The following is a 12,174-nucleotide window of genomic DNA, read 5'->3' as shown; positions in this document are numbered from 1 at the left end:
TGTGTTTTCTGTGTGTAATTTCTTAATAATCCTGAATAAAAATCCCATCAGAAAACACAGACATGTTCCATGAATGAATGAGCGACTTGCTAACTTGTCACAGAATGAACCGCTGAGCAGTCTAGTTGCTACAGGGTTAAAGTACTGTTGTAAATTTTGCAATGCGAATAAGTGCTGCAAGCCTTTTACAGTGGCAGAGACTGCATGCACACGTACTGTATGTAAAGCCCTACTCAAAATGTGATTACCGGTAAAGTTCCTGTCCCTCAATTTGGTAAATTTCTTTTAAGTTTCTTCCTGAGTCAGTACAGATATTAATTAATATCTTTATGCAGCTTGTACAAATCTACTCCAAGACACAAAGAACATAGCGAATATAATGGAGAAAATAGAGCGCTGGAAGGACATCATCCATGGATATGGGGAATACTACCCAACCTACAAAGTGTATTCTGGTCAAGTAAAGTCAGTAAAAAACAATATTTCTCTAATGAAAGATATATGCAGCGAATTTCAGGTGCCAATTAAATGACAGAAAGATAATAAGTTCTGCAGTAAAATTCCCCTCTTTTTTTAAACTCTTCATGTGCCACAGTGTAAGACCCCCGTGTGCCACATTATTCTGAGACTGAACTGCAAGCACGCTTTGGTAAAACATTCTGCTTTTCAAATCCATGCAACTTTTAATCAATTTTGTTATGCTGGACATACGATGAGCAAAGTTGTAGAAAAAATTCCAAGCTTTGCTACTATGTAAATCATCAAAAATATATTGACTATTATTTTACAAATAACCAGTAACTATTATTGTACAGGCATGAGTTTTGCACAAAAAACAACAAAAGAAACTGGGAATTTACACAAAAATCTAATAGGGAACACTGCTCGATATTCAATCACCACACAATGCAAGTTGTGAAAGGATCAGAATCGCGTGCAAAACTTTCATTGTACTGTGGCATTTGGTGATTTACATCGGATCAGTTTGGGCGGGTTTGTGCCTTTGAGCAAACTATGCGAACTTGGCACGCCGTCGACTTGAGTCGGGAATGCGAATGTGGCATACAAAGAGTTAACAACTTGAAGGGTTGAAAGCAAAACTATCACACATCAAAGATCAGCCACCGCATTGGCCACTACTAATGGCTTTCAAATTATGAGCAATCACACGATAGAAACTTAACATTGCCATTTAAAGCTATATCACTAAAGACGCTACTGTCTGCATTCATATGGCTGCTATCAAGTTTACAACTTATAATGTTTCAAGAAGTAAGCACAGCAATTAATAGAGACTATAATAATCAATGATGATTTTAACTATTTAGCTTTATTAACTGATGTGACATCGGCAAACTGGTGTGACGTAGAACTCGAGAAGTAAAGCTCACCTTGAACTCTGTGGTTGTTTATTCCACAGTGTGCACACGGATGTAAACAAGGGTAGCGATATGACCCTAGTAAATATTATGGTTTTTGTACCTGACGTTACCTTCAGAAGGGCATTAAACTGCACATGTATCATCGAAGTTCAAACATACGAGGCAAAGTTTGAGATAAGCAACATACATATACATAGCTTTAGAAAGATAATGCACCGAAGGACCTTCTTAACGGAAGGAGGACATTTAAGGACATTCATTGATCTTTTTTTTTTCCCCTTTGCGACCAACAAACTAAAACCCCGTTTCCTGACAAATTGCAGAACAAGTAATTTATCAGCGGACAAGGTTTTCTTCTGACTTTGAATTTTGTTACACGGCCGTCTTCTTGCCCACACATGTTGTCTTTATTAGCAGGTCGCATGAGTAATCAAAACAATCTGGTTTCGGATCACGTCTTTTAAACTTGTGTAGCCCACCAAATATACTGTTGCTGCACGTACATCCTTATACGCTGTACATTGTAAAGCAGGCAGGATGAATGCTAAATATTCTATAGGAAGCGTCTTTATTTTGGGGGTTTGCTTCTAGATGCATATAATGATATTAGGCTTGATTAGATTGGTCGGATTTGACTCCCAGACATCTTCAGCACTTTAGGAGAAAAAGACGATGTAAGTAAATTTTAATAATGAAGCGCTTTGTCTTTAACTTCCCAAAGCTACCAACAAAGGGAGGTAGTGTAATGAAAATACGAACAAAATATTTATACACACTATGCCAATCTTATACTAAAATATTGACTACCAAGAAAGTAAAAAATGCCCCAAAAGTTATGGAGAGGCTCAGGGAAGAACTGCAAATTGCTATCAAAATGTATCACTGCTATGATTGAGGACTGAAATATTGGGTACATGATGACAGGCTACATTGCAAACCAGTTTTGAAGCGTCATCAAAAGGTCATGAAATGCGAGCCGCAGACCCCGTCGTAGCCAATGATTACGAGCCAGACGGGATCCTTGCGAAATGCGCTCGTGTGATGGGTCGAGACCGCCAATGATTAAAGCTGCGCATGGCTGCGTCCTCAGAGATGACACGAGCAATTTGGAAACGCATCTAATGTGTCAGTCTGCTCTTTCAATATCCATTACAATGATACTTGGACACACACATGGAAAAATGATCACTAAACGTGCATATCGCACTTATTCCATACTTTTGCTTGTCGGTCTGTTTGTCAGTCCATCTAGTAATCTATACCAGCCACTTTATCAATCATACCAATCTTGTTTAATATCTTCCTACCTACGTAATATACCCAGTGCATTACATGTATCTCGCTATGTTTCTAACTTCCTATATTCTATCTATCTATCTATCTATCTATCTATCTATCTATCTATTGGATCTATCTATCTTTCTACCTATCTTCTGTCACATAATCTGTCAATCCATATATGCCCATCAACCTAGGATTCTATCAATTTACCTTGTTTTCGGAATCTGTGTGCGCACTACAATACAATACAATACAATTTGGGTACTTACAATGTACAGAGCGCTCTTACAATGAGTAAACATGTATCACAGCGCTTCACAGATTTTAATGTGAAGCACTATAAAATGTGAAGCAATACTATGGAACTGTAAAAACATACAGAATGAAATTATACCGGATCGTGGCTGCTTACCACTTTTCGCTTGCCGCATAGATAGGCGTGGCACTCGAGGACTTCTGTTCGGAAATGACATGAGATGAAGCCGAAGACCTTTTCGTTGTTTTTGTCCGCTGTACAGTACGATATTCTGCGGAAGAAAGGGTGAAGAGAAAATGAGCTATCATCCAACAATGCACCACAAGAACACGATTTGCCATATTTTCCAGATGTCAGATCAATTTAGAGGCTTAATAAGATGAATAAAAACACAGTTGACTCCAGAAAGAAAGTTTTCATCAGAGAGGCAAACGAGTGGAACATGGATGCTTTTACAAGACTAGACATTATCTACTAAATCTTGGCATCAGTGATCCATCCAATTATGATGTGCCAAGATCCACGGGTATAGACCAATGGTTGACTGTAAGCAAATTGAAGGAACATGTCAAAGTGCCTGCGCTCGTTAAGACGAGCGCTCCACCCCATCCTGGTTTAGCATAGCAATTTGCGATGCATTTTGTATAAACTTGGTACGCTAAATTTCATACATACATAGAGTTGTGTGCCATTTCGTTCACAGAACATGTCCATCAATTAAACTTTCTTTTCGATCTCGAGAAGGGAAATTATTCCCAAACACTTGGGTTAATATATGTCATTATGATGGTGACAATCCCAGTACTGCTTCACTGCCTGTACAGAGCAGAAAATGTTAAACTGTGTCTGCTACCAAACCTAAATTCTACTGAGAAGGTTGCGTAGCTATGTATGTTGGCAAGGGACTGAACGGCACTGTATCATTGCAAACTTCATTAAAACATAATATTAGCCAATCCATTATTGGGGACGTTTGCCCTAATCGAGTGGCACTTTCCCTGAAACAGCACTAAATTTAGGATTCTTGCTACGGCATAGCGAGGCACGCCAAGTCGTGGGAAAATACGGAGAGATGGTCTCATGAATATTTTGCGATTAACTTATTACACGAGCCTGCGACAACTCAGTTATGAAATTCCAGAAATACGACCACGATTCAGAGAAAAAGGTTGCAAAATCTGACAGGGCATGCAAAAACTCATGAATGTTTTATTGACAGATGTGACTTCATGGTGTTCAAAACATTATGTACACCATTTTTTTTTTTTTTTTTTGTCAAACATAGTTGGAGATGACTGTAACGTTAATGCACATACTCACAATGAACACTTTTTTGCTTGACAAAGACACAAGTACATGTGGCAAGTATTACATGTAACATTCAACCAAATGCTTTCCCCATGGGTTGTGATGCACCCTGACCCCAAGGGAGCAGTCTGTAAACAAGCTGTAGATCCCTCCCCAAACCCTGAAACTACCCAACCACCTGGAAAAACAAAAAGGAGGGAAGAAAATATGAAAAGATTTGATCCTGAAAAAAAAACAAACATTCAAAATACATACAAATTGTAACATGTGTCACACAGATGCTAACGGGCAGTCACACAGAACCCCAAGCCCTTGAGTCGAACTCCTCACCTGTGTATCGTTATCTCTTCCAGATCCTCGTTGGTCTCGAGGTCGAAGGGTTTCAGGGAGGTTGGTGTGACCGTCAGGGCAACCTTGCGGACCTTTCCCGAGCCATACTTTGCCTACAAAGACACACAGAGAATACCAACATCACTGAATGCGCTGCAGGGGAGATGCCACTTGGAGCTATCACAAACTCCAAACATATTATGTTGAAAAAAAAAGTATTACTTTCTTCCTATTTTTCCCTCCTCCCCACCGCTCTCGAGAGAAGAAGAGACAGAGTGAGTATTCAAGACAGCGGGGAAAATAAGGTTCAACTATTCTTTTAGGCAGAAAGTGAACGTTTGCATCTCCAGCCTATGGATCGACTGCACCAACTATTCAGTAAAAAGGCAAAGCTGTCACACAAAATTCATTATTAGGTTATTTTTACAAGGTTTATGGATTTTCTTTTGATATGGATTTATTCTCAGGACAGGATGTGCTCTTCAATATTCTAAACAAATATTCAAACAGATCATCATACATTAGGTACCAGTAACATACTGTACGAGCTAAAATTTTCGCGTACAGATATTTTCGCGAATTGCAACTTGGAGGACATTTTCGCGTGTTGTTAATTTCACGGTTGCGAGGGGCTAACTGAACGTAGTAATTCACGCATTGTTATTTTCGTGTGTTGTTATTTTCGCGGTTCAAAGGCGATTCGCGAAATTCGCGAAAATAAAACCACCGCAAAAATTTCAGCTCGTACAGTAATGACAATGCAAAAATAGCCTCAGATAAAAAATGCACAAGAGGCATTGTACATTGTGCATTTTTGAAATTCCAGTCAGTAAATATCAAAATAAAATTCCACTTCAAATATGCCGATTGCAGAATGCAGCACATTATAAACTATACACTGAGAGAATTTTATGAACGACAAAGAAAAGCCTAAAGATATGAACATGGCTGAACACTGACTGGGCAATGGGTGGGGGATAACAAAATATATTTCCTGCGTGACTGTGTCAACTTTAAAGAAATTCTCTCCTCTGCTACCGATCACACGACATTGTCATACCAGAGTGCATTATCTGCCAACAAATAAGAAGAATTTACAGTGTCAGCCTCACAATACACGGACATCACTCTGCCTCAGGCATCACTTTAAAAGCTGAGTTCAACATCAAATACAAATATTCTATGTAAGCCACTATTCTATTTTTCATGTCTCCCCCCCCCCCCAAAAAAAATAAATAAATAAATAATTTCCTTAGAACTTTTTTTTTCTGTTTTTACATTGCCAAGTACATTATTCTGTGCTTTAACATGTTCCTCATTCTTACCATACTGTACATGTACCATAATTCCAGCACCGCTCATATGTAAAAGGGAAAAGAATTCCCCGTGATGTACATCGGAAACCCATGCTACCATGTCATATGGCTCTAATCATCAACTTACAGTGTTCCTTTAAGATTGCTAACTTCTGAGTGCATCTACGTGTACACAGGAATAAACTTCAAACTAAGCATCGAAGATTGAAACTTCGAGCTCATATCTAAGTTTAGATATGAACATCATGTGTACATAGATGAATTGTAAACTACAGAAGAGACCACCTGAAGATCGAAATGTAAAATCAAAATGGAGAACCAGTACTACTACAACATGAAGAGTTGATATAAGGCACCAGAGAATTTTTACAGACAGCTTATCAGTTCTGACACATCATTAGCTCACAGTGTTTGTGCACAGTTGAGATGACTCCTGTCCATTCTTTTCCTACATTGTAAATCCCTCCCATCCCCAAAATAAAGTAAATGCACAACTAAACCAGGTTGAGTCAGTCTGACCTAAGCTAATTAAAGGACAAGTAACGTTCACCTTCATAGACAGGTGGATTGAGTGAATGCAGCAATATTAGTAGAACACATCAGTGAGAGTTTGAGCAAAATCGGACGATCCGTTAAAAAGTTATGAATTTTTGAAGTTTCTGCTCAGTCACGGCTGGATGAAAAGACTACTATACAATGTAGCTTGTGATGTCACATGAGTACAACGATATAAAGATAGAATAAAAAAAATTCAACATATATTTCCATTTTTCTCGCATAACAAAAGAACACTTGACTTCTCTCTTTCAGAAGGCAGGGGGAATAACATTACCCTTAACATACATTTGTACGTCAGTAGCAAGTCGAAGAAATGTGTGCTTTATTCAAAAAGTAAAGTTTTGTGAAATTCTCTTTTTATTTTCCTTATATACAAATTGTAGTTGTATGCATGTGACATCATACACTGTAGTAGTCTTCTCTTCCAGCAGTGACTGCGCAGATACTTAAAATATTCGTAACTTTTTAACGGATTGTCCAATTTTCCTCAAACTTTCACTGATGTGTTCTACTAATATTGCTGCATTCTCTCAATCCTTATGTACAGTGTATATGAAGGTGGACTTGTCCTTTAAAGGGATAGTATAGTTTTGGTTGAGACCCAATTTCAGGTTTCTAACATTTTTTGATGAGATAATGAGAAACCTCTTATGAAATATGAAAGAGCATGTAATTCTATAAGGAATTCAACGTTTATTTGATGAAAATTGGTTTTGAAATGGCTGCGATATCCAAAAAAGAGCGATTCTAATGAAGTGTGGGACCCACACTTTATTACGATCGCTTTGTTGTACTTTGTTTTTGGATGTTTCAGTCATTCTTAACCCAATTTTCTTCAAATAAACTTTGAATTCCTCTTAAAATGGCATACTCTGTACTATATCATACAATGTACAGCCGTAAGTGTTTTCTTGGTATCTCGCACAAAAGTTAAAAGCCTAATTCTCATCTCCACCAATACTGTACCATCCCTTTAAGGGTGGCAAAGAAGCACCGCTGGCAGTTTCAGACTGGCACATGAACCTGTTCAGTAAAACAGAAGTTTTGAAAATACATTTCTTGCTAGTCATGAACCACAAAGTCCGGAAGAAATTTGAATCAGCTTCCTCCGGAACAAATTTCTTCAACCATGTTTTATAATGTGACAGCCAACTAATATTCAGAACTGTTTTCTATTTAAGTTCAATTGAATCAGCAGTTGTATAAATTTGCAGTCTGAATGTATATGTTTGAGCATTTCAAAGACAGAATATTCCTTTAATGTGCATACAAATGTACAATGTAAAACATTTTCAATACATTAATACACTGTACATAGAATAGAAATGGCTGTGGCAATAGTTACATTCAGACGGTGATCCTGAACTTCAAGGATAAGCTCATAGGTACAAAATGTAAGTAAGGGGCACCAAGCGTCGCATGGTCTCTTTCGTCGTGAAATGGCAATTTCGTCAACAAAACGATAATTCCGTCAACAAGATGGCAATGTCGTCAACAGAATGACAACTTTGTCATTTCGTGATGAAAGGGACCATGATTCAACACTTGGCGTCCCATACTCAACTACAATGTACCAGCTTATCCTTGAAGTTAAGGATCATTGTCTGAACATGTACATTGTAACTAACGAACAGCCCCAAATATCTGCTCTATGCTTTACACCTTACAACTGTACGTGTTGGCACTGTGTGTACATTATTAGGTGATACGCTATCAGCGTATCACCTATTGTGATTGTCAAAATCTCTCTTTATTTCTTTTTATTCTTCTTTCTTTCTGGACAATTTTGTGTCATCAATATCTCAAGAATGACATTACGGAATAACATGACATTTTCAGGGAACATGTCTCATGACAATATCTAGCCACAATAAGGTTTTCATGACAGTAACATATCTATGACGTCGTCTAGGCGCCATTTTGTGATTTTTGGACCATGTTACATGATCGATCATAACTTCATAACTAAAGGTCATTTCTGTATCATTTTTTGTGGACATAAAGTTCAGGTCACGTTCTATCTTACTTCTTTTGATGCTAATTACCTAGGACATCATTAAGTGCGCGTAAGCGCGCGTCAAAATTTTAAAAGGCTCAAAACAACTTTCCAATGGGAAATCTCGAAGTTTCAGACAATTTTATGCGTTTCAAACAATTTTGCGCGTGCGCGTCCGTCCGCGCATTTTCGCGCGCACAGCGCGTCAGCAACATGAAAATACACTTTTTTTGACAGATTTGGATTCCTGATACTTTGAGCAACAATATCCATTGATTTCTAATCGATTCCTACAAATAACAAAGCAATGCACTTGCGTCAAAGTTCAAATTTCGCGTGCGCGTCTATGTGCAAATATAGTGAAAAAACATGTCTGTTTATTTCGCCATAGCTCTTTAAAACGTCAGGTGACCCTATGTTTTTATTGCATATTACAAAAGCATATAAATTGGACATGACGTTTCAAGTATCATTATTTCCATAATTACATTATGACGTCATCATATCGTCATCTGAAATCAAAAAAGTGGAATTAATTTTTTTGAGGTACTGTTTCTGACATTCATTTGCTCGTATCTCTGTTGTTTAAGCTCAATATTATCCCAAATTCAGATATGTTGTACTTTGAACATTTGCCTTTCAAGTCCATGTCATGGTTTTGAAATTTGATGACGTCATCATGCTTTAAATTGTGTTTAAAGGTAAAGACGCAAAATCGGACAAGTTTACGTGTTATGTCTATGGGAGGTGATTTTTTTAGAAACCATGCATTGACTTGACAACGTTTAAGCACCTTTATCTCAGCTGATTTTGCTTCATTTCCTCTGAAACTTATTTATGTTGTAGCTGTGACAATAAGCTGCAGTAATCATGCATTTTATTCTTTGAAATCTCCTCATGAGGTTGACAATTTTGCAATTTAAAACTGAAAATGAGAATGGAATGCGGACCAAACGATTCCTGATTCATCTTTCACGTACATAAGCTTACGTTCCTCTAATTTTCTCGTCGAGACGTATGGTCGAGTGGTTAGAGGCGTCGTCTTAGAAACGTGAGGTTGCACACGTACGGGTTCGATCCTCACAAGAGCACGAAAGAAAATAATATATTTTTTTTACTTTTTTTCTTCAATAGAGTACTACACCTTCGTCCATGTAGAAATCACGTTTGCATGTAAACACACCTATACGCACACACTCACACAGTATACCTTTGTTTTGCGTTGGAGACTGCATTACTTCGACTGCTGCAAAATTATAGTTTTGCAGGTTGGGCTTTTCAAACTGATATAGTATACTGTCACAACATGAAATTTGTTCATATTAATTCAGTAACACAATGTAGTCGTGGTTACTTTGTGCTGATTTATACATGTAACAAGCTATACATTGTAAAAAAGGTATTCAGTCTTCTGTATTGATGATTATTTGTCAATTAGTGGTTTTTGTGGAGTTTCAGATAGTGATAAAAAGTATGGATGATAAGTGCAGCGATAATTCCTATAGTTAGTTCAAAGCTGTGTTACAGATGTTTGATACATACATTTAGCATTGTGTGTGTGTATATACGTGTGTATACAGGTTGGCCATATGACACATGCTAGACAATTACTCTTAATTGATTAGCAAACGTGATCAGCTATGGAACTGAATATGGTACTAATGTATGATGTTAATGATTCTGATTAAACTGTGACGAGTTTAAAGGGATAGCGTAACTGTGTGTAAAAATAAGGCAATTATAAGGATATTTTAGGGCAATTTGATAACCATGCCTATAATAATTTCATACAGGTACTAATGCCTGCCTCATATTCAAATGATAGATCGTCATGTCAATAGCAAACTGACAACGTACGATGAATGTGTTATATATTGAACAACTGTCTTTCAAGTCCATAACGTTCCCCATATTTTCCCGTCGAGACGTGTCGCCGAGTGGTTAAAGGCGACGTCTCAGAGACGTGAGGTTGCGGGTTCGAACCCCACAAGATCACGAAACAAAATAATTAGCTACTTTACTGTTTTTTTTTCTTCAATTTTGTATTACATATTCGTCCATGTAGAAATCACGTTCGTATATAAACGCACCTATACACACACACAGACACACACACACGCCATATCCCTCTTTTTTGTGTGTTGGAGACCACATTGCTTCGACTGCAGCAACATTTTGCAGGTTGACTTTGTCAAACCGATCATAGTATGTAATGACGACGACTGAGGTGTTGTACTTTGAACAATTTTCTTTCAAGACCATGTCATTGTTTTGTAATTTGATGACGTCATTACACTGAAAATTGTGATTAAAGGCAAGGTATCAAAACCAGCCGATTATAGGTTTTATGTCTGCGGGACGTATTTTTCCCAAGTTGCCAGAAATGGCATAGCGACCTCAGTCGTTACAAGGCCGCTTTTCCGTCTAGCAATGCAATAGATGTTCACACGGCCACGTTAGTTGAGTGGGCATTGACTTTCCCCCCGTTATATCTATACATTGTTGTTGTTTTTTTGTCTTACCATTTCCGTGGATGACCCGTGGTCGAGTGGTTACAGATACGGTTTCGCATGCACGCTCAATATAACTTCAAGGTGCCTATATCACATTCTTTTCTTTGTCGATCACAGATGACTGTCATCTCATGACCACAAGCGTATCACCTAACTCGTCCTCAATGTGACGAGTTTTCATGTCTCGTTATGTGTGCGATTTGATCATGGAGGAAAACAAAGCAATAATGAATAAGGTGAATTTGTGTTTTGAAGTTCATATCAAAAAGAGTAATCCAATACACATTCCACAGTGTAGCTTTGAATACTTGTTAAAGGGACAGACTGCATACCAGCCTATAGCTTCCTTGCAAGGCTCAAGTTATTAAATGTTGGTGTACAACTATAGATTCAATTTCAGGATCCTCATCTGAACTACAACATACTAATAAACAACCCCAAACATTTACTCTTAGATGCTTTAAGTAGAAACGTGTTGGCACGGTTTTCATTTATATATGTGTACAATGGAGGAAAACATAGTAATCGTAGATCGGGTGGGTTTGAGTTTTTAAAGTTCCAATCAAAATTAATCATCCGATGCAGATTCAAGAGTGTAGAGCTCTTTGAACATTTGTCAATGAGACAGTGTGCATACCAGCCTAAATACAATAGTTTCCTTGCAAGGCTCAAGTTATTAAATGTTGGTCTAATTATAGATTCAATTTCAGTTCATGGCTGGTGGTTGCTGACAGCATTAATGCACTTCTATTTTACATATTGAAGAAGTTTAGAAAAAAAAAGTATGAAACCTTCTGAAAGGACATGTGACCCCAAGCAGAAAGTTAATTCAAACTTACAGCATTAGGTTTCAAAGCAATTCTACACCTCTCTCATTACATGTTCAATTTCTATGAAACTTTCAGCACTGCTTGCCTTATTCTGCGCTGTTCATAAATTATACTCAGCAGGCAACTTGCACATGGCATGAAAATGCACTTCACAGGCTAACCAAATTGTTCACTGGCTGGCAACTTCGGGAGTATCATACACACTACATGTATGTCTTTTGATGGCCTGAGCGGAGCAGGGTTACTGGTACATCAAGCACTGGAAAGCAGAAGTACGAAGACCCAGATATTGTGATATGTGTGATCCTGAAGCAGATTCCTTAAAGTGTAGACTACATCCAACTGGAAGCATGCACTCACAATTAATTGCATCCCCCAAGCCTCTTGCAAAATTTGGGAAAAAA

General features: G+C 37.8%; 1 protein-coding gene across 1 annotated transcript in view; it reads right to left on the bottom strand.

The window, feature by feature from the left end:
* Positions 1-12,174, bottom strand: part of LOC139730673 (uncharacterized) — a 48,505-nt gene that overhangs the window by 8,981 nt on the left and 27,350 nt on the right. Inside the window, exons 3-4 of the mRNA XM_071641534.1 lie at positions 4,558-4,670; positions 3,076-3,190 (exon numbers count right to left, since the gene is read on the bottom strand). Of these exons, the coding sequence (XP_071497635.1) occupies positions 3,076-3,190; positions 4,558-4,670 (228 nt within the window). The remainder of the gene's footprint in view (positions 1-3,075; positions 3,191-4,557; positions 4,671-12,174) is intronic.

Source organism: Diadema antillarum, unplaced genomic scaffold, assembly GCF_040938485.1.
Source record: "Diadema antillarum isolate AM-2024a unplaced genomic scaffold, OU_Dant_1.0 scf00000022, whole genome shotgun sequence".
Taxonomy (NCBI): Eukaryota; Metazoa; Echinodermata; class Echinoidea; order Diadematoida; family Diadematidae; genus Diadema; species Diadema antillarum.
This window is presented reverse-complemented; position numbering and strand designations above follow the sequence as displayed.